General features: G+C 35.5%; 1 protein-coding gene across 1 annotated transcript in view; it reads right to left on the minus strand.

Moving 5' to 3' along the window:
* Window positions 1-21,497, minus strand: part of LOC143909179 (uncharacterized) — a 420,517-nt gene that overhangs the window by 75,959 nt on the left and 323,061 nt on the right. Inside the window, 1 exon segment of the mRNA XM_077427082.1 lies at window positions 10,141-10,184. Coding sequence (XP_077283208.1) covers window positions 10,141-10,184 — 44 coding nt within the window.

Genomic DNA, 21,497 nt, shown 5'->3' on the forward strand with positions numbered 1-21,497 from the left:
AGAGACACTGAAAACTCGAAATTAACGAGACATCTATGAATTTGTACATAATTTTTTATTGTACATTAATCATAGTGTATATAATCATATAGTAGATAGGTGGGTTTTTAGCCAATTTAATCAGGAACCGTTTCAACAATGAAATAAGAAAAATTGGCAAACGATCAACCTGGAGTCACCTATAAGGTTTTGCCAGCAGCAACCAGTGGGACTCAAACCCATGACCACTAAGTTCTAAAGCATATATGCTAACCACTGTCCTCGCTGCTGGTTAATGATATACAGTCGCTGCAAAAACGGATTATGTCACACTATATCAATTATATGAGTTGTTATAATTGAAAGTCGTATAAGTCCACTTTCCATTTTTCGAGAAATGTTTCCCAAAACATTAAATATAATGTTTTGCGTTTAACAATACTTAAAAATATTAGTGGCCTGTAATAGGTTTATTCTGCTTTTTCGAGATTCTGGACATATCAAAATAAAATAAGCGATAACAATTTGTGAATTGAGTCAAAAAGAAATAGTGTTTTTGGAACTGAAAATTGAACTTCCACTTCAATTGAAAATTTAAAATATAACGGCTTATATATAACCAGCAGCATAAATCAGTGGTTAGCGTGTAATGCTTACAACTGAATGGTCACGGGCTAATTCCCCAGACCAGCGCTGTTGGCAAGACTTTGGATATGAGACAATCGTTTCCCATCAGAGTTTGACAATTTATTTGATTTCATTGAAACGGTTCTAAAAAATTGGCCACCTGCCCTATGTGTCGAAAAGAATTTACAGCATCTTGAAATTGCTGATATATAAAAGCGCTGTAAACTGTTTGACAAATTTGTCCATAGATGTCTCTATGATACTATTGTTTATCGATGTTTTTAATTGCCGAGGAAAGTGAATTGAAGTTTACCTTTTTTGGACTTCCTGGTATATATATACACATGTATGTATACAAATATATAAAAATAAATATATAACAATTGATTGGGCCACCCACGATAGAAGTGAAAGGTGAAAAAGTTAAATTGTCAACCTAATTCTATGAATACATATGTCTACATATATAAGCCAGACTGTTGACAGTCTTTGATAAAATAATTATAAATAAATACAAATTTGTTAGCTGATGCCATACTTCAAGTGGCTCATAATAAAGTTTTTTAATTTTGAAGTATACATACATCAAATTTTGACGTGTAATTTTTGCCATTGATCTACAAGCTTTCATAACATTTTTGCAAATGTATCGCGTGACATTATCATAATGTCGCATTTGCGATTCACCAAACATTGGCCGAGTTAATCAGTACGGCAAAGGACCTGCTTTATAAACATGGGCTCGGCGAATTTATGGTCGAAATGAAAAATACCGGGGCGAACTTTTCCAGTGTTGTCATCGTCATTGGGGGTAGGTGGGGTTGGCCGAACGAGACTAAGAAACTGGGGATGAGTCTTACAGCCGGGGGTTGTACACCTCAAAATGGCGCTACGTGCAACCAATGCAAATAATATTATTTTTATTCGTATTACGGAATCAATTAAGTTGCCACCCTCGTTCGTCACCACCACCCCCCTTTCCCGTCCTCCCTTTGTGTGACGCTACACTTGTCTTATTGGAATATTTACGTAGGTGAGGGTGAAATAGGCCGCATTCAAATTATGAAAATGTCTTACGAGAGCGGAGGAGTCAAGATATGCAATACGTATGCAAAAGTAGTCGGTCGGACTTAAATAAGCATCTGCTTCCCGTTTGCATGTATAATTCGGCGCGCTGCTTAAACTTTCTTATTTATCGATAGTGAAACAGTTCCAGTCTATTTTAATAAAACAGTTGAGTTTTCAATATTTAGTTAAATTCAAAAATAAAGAATAAATTAACATATTTTAATACAAATTTCTCAGTAGCATTCAAATTTGAAAATGATAATAGTGTTTGTTTCACAACCCTCGATATTGATTGCTTGAATAACTTCATATAAAAATTATTTGAAAAAATTACAAAATGAAACAATTTCGACCAACTCGTTGATGACCCCCTGCTAAGTCTATTTATGTAGTTAGATTTTTTGAACTTGATGTGCCCAGCCATTACTTGAGTTTGTATATAAAAAGTAGAAGGGCTCAATTCGTGTGCTAATAAGATAAAAATTCAAGTGGATACAAGAATAAACAGAAACAAAATAAGTTTTTGATTACACAATTGCTTAGTATTCGGGGATCTTACGATGTCGTCAAGATCTCATCGTTTGCTCAACTTTTCAGCATCCGATTTGTTCCGGTGAGGATATCTGAATAAGTAATTATATGTATGTATATATCGTTCTCATTGAGCAACTCAAAGAGAACATTTGTACAGAAATTTAAACGCAAAGATCTCAAAAATGAAAAAAGTAGTCGAAACAGTCTGACTTTGAGAGGTCGCAAAGGGAAATGGAAAATCTAAAACATACCATCTTCTATACAAAACTCCATACGTTTGATATTTATTATATTTAATATCGTTGAAATTACTGTATTAATAAAAAAGCATATTGACTCCTCAAAATCTACTATGACATTTGGTCCATCCTATATGTAGGTAAATAGGGCACCCCGACAAACTACGTACGACGAAGCCGCGCAGGACAAAAGTAAATTCTTATTTCATATTCAAAAAAAATAACTCATAATTAGACACTGGAGTCAAGTTGGTGCAACATTAACAAAAAGCTTATTGCAATAACCTAATACGGCTTCACATTTTTAACGAAATTATTAATAAAAGGTTCGTTAAATATCGCAGTTCGGAAAATAAGTTGTCAGTCCAAAATCAATCCAAAAAGCTGAAATCAGAGAGTTGAAAATAAAGATCGAAAAGAGAGATGCCAAACAAGCGACAAACAAAATATATATGAGAGATAATGAGAGCCGATAAGGCAAATTTAATAAGATACAATGTGGAAAAGTTAAAGTTATAGGCGTTTAAACAATTAAAATCTGACAATACGAGTGGCGAGTGGAAAGTCAAATGTGCATGGGCAATCATCGAGATTTTTTGAATTTTGTAACATGTTTATTACGATTATATTTCACTAACAACTTAGTGGATATAATTGAAATTTCTATCAGGGGTCAACCTTGCTAAATGGCAAATTTTAAAGCGATCGGAAGAGTTTAAGGATGGCAACACCTAACGTTATACTAATGAAACTAATCAAAACCTTGTAAAAGTTAGATAAATTGAATAGCATTTGGAAGGAAAGTTCAGAATTGAAAACTATTTAAATAAATTCATTTATTAATAAAATACGATATTTTAACTATTTTAAATACATATTCACGAACAACCTCAGTCAAACTTATTTTTACAAACCTCTTTTATTCAGGAAAAAATTTGCCTCTTATCCGATCGTTTTCATACTTTGCCATATTGCTCATTTTGGTCATCAATATAAGTAAATGGATCCTCCGCCATTATAATGGTGCAAAAATATCGTGTAAGACGTGTTTGAAATCTCTCCCACGAAAACTGCCTGACGTTAATCGCCCAAAATGTTCATTGGCATTGTTCACCCACTGCGCTAGCCTCGGCGTTATTTTGGTGAATATCCGTTTTCGCCGAAATCTAGCTTTAATTGCTTGAACGCCTATAACTATTTATTTTATCACTCTATATTTTATAAAATTTCCTCTATAAGTTCTCATTATCTCTCTTATATATTTATTATTACTAGCCTCTTCTTACTTCACTTTCGATTTTTTAGTCCGACTTTTGAAGTTTGGGTTCTTATCCGATCGTTTTCAAACTTTGCCATTTTGCTCTGTTTGGTATCAATACATGTGGAAATGAAGTTCGCCATTACGATGGTGAAAAATAATCGTAATTGTAATACACATTTGAAAATACTCCATAATCTTTCTCGGTAACGTCCATTGTTCACATTGGCGCATTTGTCTATACTGTTCCGATCGTTTTTTTTCTCTTTTCGCCACTTTATCGCTATGTCAGATTTTAATTGTTTAAACGCCATAACTTTTTCTTTTTTCACTCGAAATTTTTAAATGTTGTAGTTCTATTTTGCGCGGGTTAGTCGGTACGGTATTGACGGTGCGTTATGTGTGGATTTGTCGACACGATCACGTCAGTATGGTATTGTCATGCGCGGCTTTGTCGGACCACCGATAGAATACATACATACATACATATATACAGTTTTGTATTTATTAATCTATTTTTCCAAAATATCGTCGCCCCTTTGAAAGATCCATCACTGATTGTCATTGACTTCGACTTAATGAATTGTCAATGTTTGATTTCCAAAATTTATTATTAAAACGGATGTGATGCTTAAAGAAATTTGACGTAGAGTTTAGCTTAGATTTTTTTTTGATTTGGTTAAGATGCTAGTCATACCTAGTGGAACAATGTACGCATACGTATAAATATGTAAATCTTCAATGATAAAGTCTGATGCATACATGGAGACAATGCAAGCGACTACACACAATGACTACTCACTCGTCGGGTTTCCATACCTACTTTATTCGGAAATAATAGAGGATTTGTATGGAAATGCGGTTTTCCCACAAGATTTCCCCGGGCCGACTTGCCTGATTGCGTTAGAAGGACTCCTGCGTGTCACGGAGGGCGGATTTGGCGTCACGTACCCTCCCGCTACTCGGAGGACCCTCGGCGACTAACCACCCACCCTGTATATATAATATAATATGTATAGACACATCCACACACTGCAAAGGTTGGGCTGCCGATACTAATTACGTTTTGAAGGACGCTCGCGCCTACATTAATCCGCACGTATCGGTTATCAATTTGCGCATTCAATACCGCGATGTATTATATTGTATTATATAATATACAGAATGTTTCAAAAAGATGAACCTCCATTCGAAATCACTATAACATAGATGCATCCACAAATCGCATCTAGTTTCAAACGATTGATATCTCTCATACGTTTGATAAAAGGATGAGATGGGCACCTCACATTGAGGCAGCGAAATGCAAGGCGATGCGGGGTATATCCTCAATATATCCAATATTTAATCGCCATAGTTCTTTATCAACGCTAAATAAAATAAAATTATATCTCGCGCTCATATTACCATTATTAACCTATGCTTCACCTGTATGGAATAACGCCTCGAATACTAGCCTTTCCAAGCTCCAAGTAATACAAAATAAATCCCTAAAAATAATTTATAATACACCCATATATACTAACCTGAAAAAACTGCATGCCATATATAATATTCCGTTTGTTACAGACATTACTAACAAACTAACCAGTAGATTCTATGACAGAATCACTAATAACCATACTAACACACTTGTGAAGAATCTCGGTGATTACAACAAAATGTCTATACCCTTCAGGTATAAATACAGATTACCTAAACAAAATCTGCTTTAGGTCATCGAGTTTAGAGTCTTTAATTAATGTTATGTATTAGATTTATTATGAACATTTATAAGGATTGTAAATAGGTTTTTGAGCTCTTTTTCCTATTATGACTTAGATTAACATTAGAATAATATAATACTGTGATTACTAACCAAATTAAATTAAAATTGTAAAATAGAAAATGATCAGTAGATCAGTAGCTATTAAAATAGATATAAGATGTATTGTAAACATAATTTCGTAATAATAAAAAGCATTTCAAATAATGTACCTACATATACAAACAGTCTCTAGCCATTCGCAAAATGGCAACCCCGCCACATTTAATTTGAATTTTAGATATTTTCGGCTTTAGTTTTTTTTCCTATTGTGTACAAGAATCAAAACGTTACATTATTAAGGTCTATTATTTTAGATAAATTCATATATTCCATTCGTGCTTGTGCATTCATGCATTCATATGCATCCATATATGTATGTATGTATTATACATATAATGTATCAAAGAATACTTTTCGCACTTGCAGTTGCCAATACGTGCTATGCTAATATGAAAAGACTTTAATTCGTATTTCGTTTTCAATATAATAGAATAAGATAAATAGAGAGATGTAAAATTAATCAATTTTTTGGTATCTGGTATGATGAGTTTTGCACCCAACTCTTCCGGTAATTCCGGGCGCCCGGAAATTTAAATAAAAAATAAACTCAATAAGACAAATATCTCCAAAAAATTAAATCGGTAAGTATAAAAATAAACAAAGATTATTTATTTTTATACTTACCGTTTACCATGCACCCTTTTTTTATCTTTCGACTTAAGATCTTTCGATTTTCGATCTTTGCCTTCCGATATTTGCGTTTTCGGGCGTTTCACTTTTGGGTCCGTGGGGAGATCGGCTAAATATGTATATCACTAAATATAAGTGGGGAGAAAAGGCATTACAAAAAAATCATTCAAATTGACGGGCTGAAAACCAGACAGGTACAAATGACATTTTAAAAAAAAGCTAGTTTAAGTGCTAAAATAATAGCATTTCATATATGCTATTATTTTAGCACTTAAACCAGATTTTTTTTTTAAATGTCACTTGTACCAGTCTGGTTTTCAGCCCACCAATTGTTTCTAATTTTTCACTAGCCTCTTCTTAGTTCGCTTTCGATTTTTTGGTCAGAATTCATCTGACGAAATTTGGGTTCTTATCCGATCGTTTTCAAACTTTGCCATGTTGCTCGGTTTGGTCCTCAATATATGTGGAAATCAAATCCGCCATTAAGATGGTGAAAAATAATCGTAATAGACACGTTTGAAAATACGCCATTATCGTTCTAGGTAACGTCTATTAGCCTTATTTATGCACGTTGACAGATTTATCCACACTGTTCCGATCGTTTTTTCCCCTTTAGCCGCCCTCTCGCTATGTCTGATTTTGATTATTTAAACGCCTATATCTTTTTCTTTTTTTACTCTACATATGTTTTATTGTATAATTTTAATATAATATGTTGAAATATACTGATTGAAATTGGGCCCATTATTTTGAAACCCACTGTATCAATGGTGTGTTTGCGAGAAAATCGTTTAATATTCGCATTATTATTATTACTACTATTATTATTATGCGATTTCGTCGTGCGAATCTTTTCTTTTGTCCGAGCACGCGATTGGCGCATTAGGGTCTTGGGCCGCATTAGGGCTTTATTGCGGCCCCCAGTTGGGCCGCATTGTGACGCGACCGTTTTTACGGTTTCGGTGACACTCGCGGCCTCGCGTGTCGGACCGTCTCCAGACCGCGGGCCGCGTGTTTAATCGATATGACGCGAACACACTCGCTCATTATAACACGCCACGAATATTTCGTCTCGAATTTTGGCCAGTGTCTTTAAAACGGTCGTAAATGCGAAAATTTATTCAGAAACTCATATTTTTTAGTTTGAAAGGATAAGTATGTTACGATATATCATGGTTGTGTGTAGCACGCTGTAGAAGGAGACTGTGTGTAAATTATATATTTAAAATAATTAATTATATATTTAATACTAGCTTTATTACCCGGCTTTGCTCGGTATTTGTAATATAAACCGCTTAAACATGACTAATCTAATAGTAAATATTTTATTAAATTTATTTGAATATTTTTATTTTATATAAATTTATTTGAATACTCTTTTGTTTTTTTTTTATTAAATTGACTGTCACGAATAAACAAACATATATAGTAAGTCTCTTATAAAAAATATACTGTCTGCGCCCCCTAGGGCTCCGCCCTCGATATCTGCGCCCCCTAGGGGGCGAAGCCCTAGAGCTCCACCCTCGGCGTCTGCGCCTACGCCCCCGGGAAATTCGAATCCTTTGAATCGGAAAAAAGCGAATTATTTGTTCGATGACGTCAGAACAATAGACTGTCGACTATTAATTAAATTGACGAAAAATACAAACTTTAGTGTTTTATATGTAAGATATTATATATTTAATAGAGGCTAACATTTTGACATAGAGCTACATGTGTATGTATGCCTATAGGTGAGGTTATATATCGGCTGTGGCGTCGTATTTGCATTTACTAAAAATCTTACATTATTTGTCGCATAACAACTTAGTGTGTTGCTGAACAAAGTGAAATGATATTCTTAATAATAATTTTATTTCATAGAACATATTGCGATGCGTTGCATTGCCACAATAACGCATGCAAATCCCGTTCCCGTTCCCGCTGCGTTCCCGTTCCCGTTGTCGTTCCCGTTCCCGTTCCCGTTTTCATTCTCGTTCCCGTTCCCATTTGTCGAAAAAATTCAGGCAGTGAACACATTTGAAATTATTCAATTGTTTGTTTATTTTACCCTAACAACGCAGGTCGCGACGCGAAAAAAATTGAAATTATTGCGTTGCAATGCCACTCATTCCCGTTTTTCCCATTTCCGTTCACGTTTTTGGGCGATTTTTTTTAATTAAGCTTCCTGGACATGCATACAACAAATCCTGAAAGATCCATCTGGTCAAGGTCTGCCTGTACGACACAGACAGACAAACAGACATTATAGTATGTGTATGTATATAGATGAACACTCGCCTTTTACAGATCGCTTCAAAGTGACGAGTGCACTTAAACAGATACAATACAATCAATATACATACGCATTTTATACAATGCGAATTCATACAAACATCCACAGTGATATCTATGGAGAAATTTTCGTAGCATTTTATAGTCAAATTGGCCAACCTCAAGAAGTTGAACAACTTGAGATTAGCAACAGAGATAGGAAAGGAGATGCCAATTTTACAGGTACCGTTTCAATGATAATCAGAAATATTGGCAAACCCTGATAAGAAACGATCGACCTGGAGGCAAAAACCAGTGTCTGGCTAGCAGCGGGACTCTAGTAGGACTTGAACCCGTGACCACTCTGCTCGAAAGTATAATATGCTAACTACTAGTCCACACCGCTGGTTTAATCAAACTTATGAGAAAAAATCTGACAGTTTCAGAAAGATTCTCCATTGTATCTAGGAAAAGAGTTCTTTAATACTTTGGCTTTATGGCCAGGAAGAATGTCTGGATAAGCTGGTAGTCATTGGAACGCTAGCAAGAGGACGGCCTCCAAGAGATGGTCTGACCGAATCAAGGAACTGGCGAGATGGTCTCTTAATGCTGGCTTTAACTTGGCACAGAACAAAGAGAAGTGGAGGCGGATCGTCGATCGAATCCAAGATAACCTCAAAGATAACGACGCTCAACATTGAGCAATTAAGAAGGAAGATGAGAAAAATGTATGAAATATTTCCATGAAGTATATGATAAATAGCAATAATAAACGAAACTTCACTTCCAATGGCGTTCATAAGAAATGTTTTAAAACAATTGTGACATAAGTGAATATTTGTAAAACATTATGTAAGTAACAACAACTTATGTAAGTATTTCCATGACAAATACGGGGCACGTAGTTAATTTTTATTACTAACCTCCTTTACGTTTCACATGGTCTTCGTTTAAGAAGTCATTTTTTATATCTCTTATTATGTATTTAAGGAAAATTTTGTGTTGGTAAATTGAAAATAAAATAAAAAGGGGTATCGTTTGAATTTTTAAAAATAAAATTTTACGTCGAGTACCATTTCCCGAGTGAAGTTTGGTGTTTTAAAAAAATAATAAAATGAACGGCTACATTCCAAGAAAAGACGTAGCGAAATAAAAATTTATGAAAGCTTCGACCTTAAATCTAATTGAATAAAATAAATTGACTGCTATTATTTAAACTAACAAGACCTTCAAATTAAAGTAATTGGAGAGAAAGTTTAAGTAATACATAAACTCTATTTATTTTGTCAATTTATCTTTCCCTCATGGCCTACATACATATTTGATAAGCGTTCCTTGAAAAAAAAATGTAAATCCTCTTATATTTATTTTTGCGACCTGTTCCAAGGATATAATAATTATTGCAAAAACGGGAACAAATAATTTTATAAAAAGGCGAGGGAGGAGGCGGCCGCCTCGAACGTTCATGTAAAAATGTAAAGCTTGTCATTAAAAGTTTTAAAAAGTCAAAGCAAGCAGCGTTTTGTACTCATAAGCGCGATGAAAAATGTGTACGTGTGCGTGGGTCATTATGTGCTCTGTGAAAATGTTCAATATCGGTACGTTCCGTTCAAGTCGCAGAGGTTTATCCTTATTTTTATAATAAAGCATTATATTTACTTAAACAAATGTATATATTTATTTACCTTTGACATTCCAGTCTCTGGTTCTCTTATGACATAGGAAGGCTCTGAAACAAAAAGAGAAAAACGCTTATTAAAAATATTGCTTGATTATTTATTTATATAATTTTAGCTACTGACGAAAAACATTTTTACATAATTTTAGAAGTTTCACTTGGTTAGTTGGGTGAAATTCCTAACCGTTTGAAATTTGTTAGCTGATTTGTACCACTTCCATTTTTTCGATCGCTTTGATATTTTACCGACATACGGGGTTAGCTCTCACTACAGTAAGAAAATGTTTCCGAAATTAAGCTAGAGGAATTTAATCATCAACGAACTAATTCATAATTTCATTGGAATCATCTGTCAAATCGACGCGATGACAGCTAAAAATCCAAACGTACTTTTCTACCGCCCCTGCACAACTCACAGGTTTAACAGTCGTACAATGATAACAATAACTTTTTTCACTACATTTCATTAAAATTTAATATTACAAGCTATCACACTTTCTCATAATATACATTTTTAATTCACTAGTAGATTACGACTTCTTGCCTATTGCAAGGTATTTCATAGGAGTAAAAGTAGTGGCAATGATTTGGTGGCTACCATGTATATTGAACGTTGCCAGATTAATGTAGTATTAATATAGTTACACATAAATACATATATGGTTGAATTGGAGCTCATTTCCGTGCTAATTATTTATTAAAATATTTTTTTAAAACCAGCTTCACTCGGTTAGTTTCATGAAATTCCTGCCCGTCAAAAATTTGTGATATGATTTTGAACCATTTCCACAATCAGATTGCTTTGATATTTTACCAACATACGGGGGGGGGGGGGGGGGTTAACTAACATTGAAGTAAGCTAATGTCTCCGACATGAAGCTACATAGAGGGGTTTGATCATCAACGAACTCATTCAAAATCATATCGGAATCTTGTGGCAGATTTGGCAGTGGCTTGTGTGATGACAGCTAGATATCCAAATGCGGCTTTCTATCACCCCATCACAACTCAATTGAACAATAGCAATAGTTACTTTATACACTTTCATTTTATCGTATATGAATACATACAATTTTGTTCTGGGTAAATCAGTTTAGATTAATTTAAAATATAATTTAGAAAGAGTTTTTATGACGACAATTGAATTGGTTGAATATTATATTTTTTTCGATTCAAAGAAATTTAATGAAAAAACAAATGAATGTTTACTATTAGATTTGCCATGTGTAAGCTGTTTATTTTATAAATACTGAGCGAAGCCGGGTAAAACAACTAGTAATATATAAAGTGCATTTTTGATGAAGTTGGGCTCTTTTTATTATTTATTGTTTGCAGGCATTATGATATTTTAGATAGCAATCAGGAGCGGATTGGGAGGTGGGTGTGGGAGGGGTGGTTTATCGGGCGCAGCATCCCTCGGTGGGCCATTACAAGTGATTAGCCCTTCGGTACAACGCGCCTTCCTACGGTATTAATTTGTTTACCTTGAGGATTTTGTACCTACGATGTATTCAACGAGAGGAAAATGCACATTTCCCGTTGCCTTATTCGACGGCAAGCTAAACGTTATATTGCGCCACAATCGACCATTGTTGCTTAACGATTTTGATAAAAATCGAAAAATAATGAATTACATAGCACACATGATATTTATTAGTACATATTGGATATAGGCGTGCATGCTTTCCCCTAAGATCGTTCAGTGCGATTTTTCTTTTTGGCAGACTATCGTTTTTGTGTCCCTGAGGGTTGCTGCCTGGGATACTAAAGTGAAATTAATTGACTTTCTTCTCCATGCACACTGGTCAACCATAATTGAGTGTGTGCATCGTTTCCTTATTATTTTATTAATATGTATATATAAATTATGTTACACGCATATATGATATACATACAGACATATATCAAGATCAAAAATAACAATGTTCATATTATTTAAAGATAGATATGAGCCGTTATATTTTAAAGTGGCATAAGTCCATTTTTCTTCATTTTGAGAAATATTTCGCAAAACATTAAATATAATTTTTTACGTTTAACAATATTTAAAAATACTAGCGGCCTGTAATACGTTTATTCTGCTTTTCCAAGATTCTGGACATATCGAATTAAAATAAGTGATAAAAATTTGTGAATTGAGTCAAACAGAAATAGTGTTTGTGGAACAAAAATTGGAATTCCGTCACTTTGGAATATAACGGCTAATATATTGAATGTCACCAGTCTCATAATATATGATTTGTAAAGGGTATATTGAATTATTCGTGGTTTAAGTTCAACCTATAATAATAATATGGATTTTGATTAATTGATTTGGTTTTAATCTATGCTGGTAAGGCTTCGTAATTCTGTTGAAATTAAAAGTCAAGTAAAGTGGATCTTTCCCCCTTTCGCCCTATCTTTTCCAGAGGCGTTTTGAATACTTAAGCTAATAAGGCGTTATAAAAGTATCGATGAAAAATCAGCCACATCACCCTGTCATTCTTTCTAAATGTCCTTAATTGAAAAAAGAAGTGGAGAAAAAGAAGAAAAGCGGGCGCATGAAAGGGCCAGCTTGGTCGGCGAAAATGAAAAAAGTACAACGAGAGCAGGGTCGTATAATATAAAAAATCCCTTCAATGCAAATGCAACTTTAACTTTTTTTCAACCTCCCCCTCCTCATCTAGCTCTATATTTTCTCCGATTCATTTCGCTCCCTGAAATGCGTTCCCAAACCTCTACCTCCCGCTGGGTGGGCCATGAATTAGCAAAAGAAAACAGACGGATTTTACAGCGATAATGTCAAAAATAATTAATTATCATCGATCGGATCGTAGGGATGGAGAGGGGAGGGACGGAAATTGAGGAATGAGGAGACGACGGACGAAAGGGAGGCGGAAAGGGAAGGAGAGATCTGAACAAAAAGGAAGGAAGGAGGCTGGGTCCCGTGCTGTTGAAAGGACCCGTTGTGTGTATTGCGGATCCAGAGTTATTCAACACCATCGAGTACCCTTTTGTGATCGAATGGCATTCGATAATTAATTAGAGCGATCATTTTTTAAGGATACATTTGAAAAACCAGGGGAAATCAATTCAAACACATTAGCATTGAATCATATTTCAAGTACAGACACGAACACTTTTGAGTATTGGATCAAATTTAAACGCATGTACATATGGTTCGTTAAGTTTTATATTAGGCGTTTTTTTTTGCTGTTTAAAGATTGGACAGAACTGGAGCATAAAGACGTATGTTTATGCGGTGGAGGAGAGAGGGGTGCTGTAGCCAGCATTGTTGGTGAACATTTTCCAATAACGCTTCAGATGGAGGGAGTGAGGGGGTGGTCTGGAGGGTGGATTTCTTCATTCATTAGCTGCAGCCAGCTGCACGAAACACACAACCGAATTAGTCCTTTGAAATTAAAACACCCAAACGAATCGAGTGCCTTTGATTTATATTGCAATACCGACTTGTGGCACTCGAGACGATATGAGAGTTAGCAAACAACAAACAAGTCTACGACATTATATAAATCACATGGCGAGAAATTGAACGGAAAAGTATATATATAATATATTAGTGGATAGCTTTTGGTTCTCGTGCCATCTTTGACGATCGGCGAGAATACTCCAGTCCCTTGAGTTGAGAGGGGTTGAAATCCCCTCACCCACCCAACGCGCGGTGGGAAGTTTAAAATTAACGCCATTGACTTCAACTCAAACATTTTATATTAAGGAGAGCCGGAGAGGCAGTAATTAGTAACGCTTCACTTTTATTTGTTGACGTTCATTATTCGTTGATTTGAATTCTTGTCAGGTTCCGGTCGTGGGGCGACTTCCGCAAGGGATTAAGGCTATCGTGCGTGAGCATTTCAGCACACACATACGCTCACAGCATAAAAGTCTTTACATGACCTTGAAAAAATCATTAAATTCTTATATGAAGAGCTTTTTCATTTAAAAATGCGTCCAAATTAGGACACACGGAGACAAAATTGTAAAGTATGTATCATGGTCTGTGCTTCTGTAGTAAAATGTCGATATTCTTAAAATGCATTTTGTCAATATTGGTGACGTCATGTTTTATTTCCAGCTCATGTTGATGATAATGTTGTTGCAACTGCTTAGTTGCATTAAAAAGCGACAGAAAGATTTTCAATACGATCAGCAATGAGGATGAAACTACTTGATAGAATAGAATAATAAACACCTGGGTCTAGGATAAGCAAAAATAAATCCTCTTCGTTGACAGACTTGAGTCTCTTATAAAGTCAAATACTTTAAGAGACTTACAAATGAGGAAGTGAACGATTTTATCTACTCAGGTGCCTGGATTTCAGAAGGAGGATGCCAATCGGAAATCTGCAGAAGAGCAAGAATGGTGAAAACGGCGATGATCAGTCTGATAAAGATATGGAAAAACCGCTCTATAATAAGAAGAGCAGACATCCGTCTGATCATCGCCGTTGCATTATATGGAGTCGAGAGTTTGAATGACATATCCCTTTCTCGTTTAAAAAGAGATAAAGGAACTTGTTAGATGCCTTCAAAATGTGGTGTTGGAAGCGGATGCTGCGCATTCCATGGACTGCAAGAGGCACGAACATCTCTATCCTCTGCTGTCAATTTCAGGGAGGCTTTCCTTAAAAGTTTTAACTTGGCACATGACCGAGAGGACTATAAGCAGATATTCTACCAGATTCTAAATATAAATGACAACGACATTCAGCATTGAGAAAACGAGGAAGAAGAGGAGAAGAAAAACGATTACTCGCTGTTATAGTTGAAGTGTATTTTCAGTTATAATATTTTCCAACTGGCGTTTTAGGGTATTCATATTTAAATACAATTTAATTAGTAAATTATGTATATCTATAAAAGTGCAAGTACACTTTCAACAATGTGCGCCAGTTGTAATATAACAGTTGAGTTTTGACAGCTTTGATGTTTTTATGAATGCTTTAGATTTCAATAATGCGTTAATATTTACTAGATTTTACGAATAAAGGTAAAGAGTACCGTATTACGATAACTAAGAATGTGTTCAAAACAAAAATGTGACTTTCCTACTCAATTTACTAGTCGAAAGACGTTTTCACGAAAACCTAATCTCTCCATCTTACTTATATTTGAACTGCAGTTTCAGTTGTAATATATTTTCACCACTTGGTATGTAATTCACCATTTGATTCAATTTATATGGGTTAGATGGAATATATTCCAACTAGTCAAAATATGTACATGCTACAGCTAGAAGATACGATCCAACTGTAACATCGACAATTTGCTTCAATTTTTTTATTCTTAAGGTCATCAACCACGAGAAGGTAAGATTGACTTCAAAGAATTGTAAATTTAGTTTAGTTTAATCAACTGCTCACCGCCTTCAATATGTCACAAAGAACTTTTTCGGTGCGGCACTTTAAGTAGATTCAGATTTATTTTAAGTCGATTTATTTGGGATAAACGCAGAGGGTTGAATTTTGTCCGAGTGTCCCTCTTCGATCCTCCGCCATCCGTCGGCCGCATATTTGCAATTTAAATGGCGCGGGGACCTCCTTAACACGACATCTGCCGACAAATTGGCGGCCATCGTCACGCCCGCTTGAATAACTAACGTTTTCAGGTGTCGAATAACCCGTTGGTCCGTTGCAGGGATATAGAAAGTGAGGTCCGCGTCGTCGAATCTGGTTAACGCCAATAGGGGATTACTCGTTAATTCGCGGCGAGAAAGCGTGGGTGTGACGGGTTGCCGTTATTAATCAGATCCACCCCTAGAACCACCCCGCATCCCTCTGGTGTGACCTCACATTTGGCTATTACTCATAACGTGGAGGCTTCGCCGTTAATTGAGGTGTAGCTCGGCGGTTAAGAGATTACAGAACTACGCAATGAAATTTTCAGGAATTTTCAGGATTGAATATTATATAATTCAAAACGTTTTTATCAATATTAAATTTAGTAGAAAATATAAATTTAATAATTTTCCTGAAAAAAATATCTACAATGTCAGATTGGGGAGGTTTTGACCTACATCATCCAAGGGGAGGGTTGCAACATCATTAATAATCCCATCCGATGGGGGAGTCTACTGATAAGAAACGTTACTAGGCATATTGCGCTATTCACACTCGAGTGTTTCGTGGTGGATTTTTTTTCCCACAGAAGGTGATGTTCTAAATCTAGGGTTGCTAAGGGCAAATCCCAAGCGACATTTTAAACGGTTGAGCAATGACTATGCCGAAAAAAATACATTATATTTAATATATCAATAGTCACAGTTTGAAAAATCTATAATATTCATTTTTAATTTATACCAGGAAGGCCCAACAGGTAACCCCATCGCGCCTTTATTTATTTTTGACATTTGATAAAAATATTACTAGTATTATACAAAGTAAATACATATTAATTTACATCCACAAAGATTTCTACGGTAAATTTACAGCATTTTTAAACAAAAAGCGAAATTCAGTAAATACTACCAATTGAAATCCACAGAGACATTCATAGTCAAATTTGTAAATTTGCAGCATTTTATACTGAAAATTGTGTTGCATTTTCTCGAGATTTGCCAGGTTGCCAATTTTTTGTAAGCATTTTAAACTCTAATAGAAAACGATCGACCTGGAGTCACAAATCCAAGGTCTATCCAGCAGAAACCAGTGGGATTTGAACCCGTGACCACTTTGTTCAAAACATTATATGCTAACCACTATTCTGCTATTTACATCTATTCTGCTGGTTAATATGTTACACACAATTTGTGACATGGCTCTTTCACGGAAATGCCAAAGAATGCTCAACTTATGAATGGTGCAAATACGAGCAGATTTTTTCGACGTCTTCCACGTTAAATGAGAAGTTTTACGAATTGGGTGTAATATATGTACATACATATACAAACATACTATTTATATATATGTATTTGTGTGTGTTAATACAATATAAGGAATCCTTATATTAAAGCATTATGAAGGAATATAGAGATAAATGGTTTTAAGCAAACAAATACAGAGTAATGCAGTGTTTGCACCTACGTTCCCGGGCATTCCAAAAAGGCACCCTTAAACAAGGGTTAACCGGGCCGACGAGAAATTCGTCCGGGGATATTCTGTACCTCCTGCCACCCCTCCGTCCTCCCGAAGGAGTGCGTGTGTGTGTTTGGACACCCCCAAACCCCCGAGGTTGGGGTTGTCATGAGCTTGGTGCATGTGGGTACTGTATTAAGCTGCCAAGGAGTGTGTCGACTGCTGGAAAGCCAACGTTTCGAGCCCCAGCAGTTAATCTTGTTTTCTTTGTCGACCCCTAAAGCCTATTATATTATTACTCGGCAGAAAAAGAGCTGAGAGTTTTATAGCACATGTGCTTGAGATTTTAATTTGGCATACATATGTACAAGAAGAATTCTGCGAAACAATGCATATAAATCTTTTGAGATGGTGGAATTTCAGACTCAGCTATGAGCTTGACCACACGACTACGTTAAGTGATGAAGACAAAATGCCGCATTTCGACGTCGGCTATGAGTATTTAGAAGTACAAAAGGGAGGGATGGGGTGTATTTGAGAATAGGGTGGGGGTGGGGTTGGGTTTAGGTTTAGTGCGTGCCCCTGTATGTATGTATGTGTTCTAGGGGATGAGGGTGTTGTGCGTGTGTCCGCCGCAGATTCCGAGTCCTAATTAAGGCTTGGGTGGGTTGGAACGTAGGTGGTGGTGGTGGCTGTGAATTCTCGAGAAAAACGTAGCCTTCTACGTACTGAAGCTAGGTACTTGGAAGAGGCTGTATATTGATCACTATGAGGCGATATTAAAAAAGTAGGCATGCGTAATCTACAGAATTTTCATTATGAAAAGGCTTATATAGAAAATACCTACACGATTTTCATCGCTGAGAGTATATCGGGGACAAAATTTTTAAATTATAAATATATACCAAAACCTCATCAATCATAAAAAAATCGAAATTTGCATATCTCACGATTCGTGAAGTACATGTTGTTATATTGTACTTCGCTTATATTTCAAGCTCTCATACTCTAATTTTAATCATCACGCGACCATACATGTAAACAACAGACCTATAAAAGTATTTGCGAAACATTGGTCATAAAAATTGACTATATTAACTGCACCTTTGATGAGACAGTCAGTCACAACACCAGACACATTAGAACGAGTTAGAATACCAGACCCCGAGAGTATAGTCTTAAAATCCGACTCATCGAGAGAGTCATAACCTCCGATTCAACAAGTACAGTATAACCAGAACATATAGTAAATTATAAACAGTTCTACGCATCTCTTAAAAAGTTCATCATTCCAATATTAACACTTAAATAATTAAAAGTGTATCTTTTAAAATATAAAGAATATTTTTTATACAAAAATCAAAAACAGTAAATAAAAATAAATTAACATTGATTGGGATGCAGACTGAATTGTCATCATCCTAATCAACTGTTTTAAAAATACAAACAATCCCTGGAACGTGACAATATGTATGACATAATCTATACATAGTGGGGCGTAAACAATTAAATGATTAGAAAATAAATAAATAAAATAAAAATGAACATTGAATTGAAAAATGTAAATCTCACTAGTTTAATATTAAAGCCCGATTTAAAGGTAAAATAATTTGACCCTTAAAGCCGTCAACATGAGGCCACAACCCCCCCCCCAACGAATATAGTCTGAGAGATCCTTTCTTCGGAGAACGGTTTAGGCGTTTTATTTTATTTTATTTATTCAATTAATTATGTACACTCGTCTTACAGATCGCTCCAATGCGACAGATCAAGAAACACACCAAATTATATATTAATACATAATATATTTTTACATTACACATGACATCTATGGTCAAACATTGCAATTTGAATTGCAAACATCGTATATAATCCGATCAATTATCATTTATACAATACGAATTTTTATACGATAATAATTCTAGAGATATTTATGGAAAATTTTTTGCTGCATTTTATATACAAACTGGCGAACCTTGAGACGCTGAATAATTCAAGATTTGCGAGAGAAACGGGGAGAGAAAGCTAATTTTGCAGGAACGGTTTCAAAGAAAATCAGAAAAATTGGTAAAGTCTGATAGGAAACGATCAACCAGTAGGGCTCGAACCCGTAACCACACTGTTCATAGCAAGATATGCTAACCAGTAGTTCATGCTGCTGGCTAAAATTTAATTTATGGTTGTAGGAAAACGATAAATGAAAGTAAAACGAATTATAGAGGTTATCTCAAGCAAAGTGAAGGACAAAGTTCGATATCGCGTTTAGTGATAACATATTCAAAAAGTGACTTTATAGTCATGTAGTTTTATTTAGTTTTAAGATACAAATCATGGAATCGAATTGTATCCTGTACATATGTATGTATGTGGTTTCTATACAATTCGAGCTGTGAGTTTATAAAGACGAGACTCACTCATGAGTAAAAACCAAAAATATTCACCCGCCATTTTACACACAAGACATCGACAACTTGGCCTTTCGCCTGGATATTAATTACGACCGAAATCCGCATGATAATAACAAAAGGTTATTTGGTATGTAAAGCTCGTTCACTTGGCGCCCCGGCATGGCATAGTAGTAACAGTAAGTATGTACGTACGTATCGAGGGTGTGTGTGTCGTGGAAAGGGGTGGATTTTCGGCGTGCATTAATGGATTAATTCGACAGGGCGCGTTTCGCGTTCACGGTATCCTGACTTCCAGGAATTCCCTTTCATCAGGTCTCTCCTGTTTAAGTATTTCAGTCTTTTCCCGGCGCTGATTGATCCGTGTTTTGTTCTTGCCCGAGCTTATGTGACGAGCCTCGTAGATGAGAGCGCGGCCAACGCAACGTCTCGCCGAGAATTTTAATTAAAACCGATTCATACGTTTATAAATCACCAATCGCTACAATCTCTCTACATCATTACACAATAAACTAAAAAGCGATATCTCATTATATAAAAGGCTACATTTTGTGTACATATGTACACAATTCATAGCGCAATGCCATGTATGCCCGAATCTATCAACAAACGATTAAATACACATACTAGTGGTTTTACCCGGCTTCGCTCGTTATTTGTACTATAAAACTATTAAACATGGCCAATCTAATAGTAAAAGTTTTATTAAATTTATTTGAATAGTTTTATTTTATTTAAATATTCATTTGATTTTTTATTAAATTGAACGTCATGAATTCTACGAACCAACAGTAGTAATATATATATATATATATATATATATATATATATATATATATATATATATATATATATATATATATATATATATATATATATATATATATATATATATATATATATATTAGATATAAAAACGAACGCGATGTATGTACGTATGTGGGTATGTACATACATACATATGTGGCGGATGCGTCGACAAGTATGGAGATTAAAAAAAAGCCAAATTTTAGAATGCCAGGAGTACCTACATATATGTTGTGCCGAGGCGCACAACTAATCAGCGTGAAGTGGTCCAAAATGTGAACTAAAATGTTTGACCAATTAGAGCAACGATGACACATTCTGATCAATGGACACATTTAAGTATCCGCTATAGGGATGTGGCGTGACCACCGATCGTGTCGAGGAGACGCGGGGAAGCGGGGAAACGGGGGGAGGGGGGGGTGGAGCGTCTGATATGTGCTCCTGATATTGAGCACCTGACTTCAGCGTCAGATACGCTGCGCAGGAGCGTACACCCATAGACACATCCACAAAGACACACAGTCATTAAACATTTCAAACGGATGAACGGGTTGAATTGGCGAGCGCGTACTCAACATTTTACTATTAATACGTGCGCGTGCCTATAAATTACCTTACATTATATTTATATATAACTTTATTATAATTCGTGTATCAATTCCTTTCCAAAATCACCCGTTGAAAATTAACGGGCACAACCCTGGTTCTAAAATAAAATACATATATTGCATATGAATTTTTAAGATACTCTAAAACCAATTTAAAAAGAGAGAATGCTACAATGATTTTTTTCGTCTTTAAAGAGATTTTTTTTCTTAAAATAAATTACGGGGATCGACCGAATTTTTCACAGAAGGGTCTCTGCAGTCATGGGGGTGTATTCTACCCGTCTGGCGCATAATCCGTTCCCCGTGAATGCGTCTCAGAGCCTGCCAGCGGGTAATTAAAAGTTTATAAGAGCCTTCGCTCTCGCTTAAGGGTCGACGCAACGTCTCCAGATACGACATACACGTGAGAAGAAATACACGTTTACACATACACGTGAGTGGAAAATCTATACGTGTTCACCTGTCGAAGCCGTCTACGAGGCACGTGTTGTGGAAATAATAAAAAAATCTAAATTAAATTATTACGAGTTAATT

This window comes from Arctopsyche grandis, chromosome 3, assembly GCF_051622035.1.
Source record: "Arctopsyche grandis isolate Sample6627 chromosome 3, ASM5162203v2, whole genome shotgun sequence".
In the NCBI taxonomy this organism is placed as follows: domain Eukaryota; kingdom Metazoa; phylum Arthropoda; class Insecta; order Trichoptera; family Hydropsychidae; genus Arctopsyche; species Arctopsyche grandis.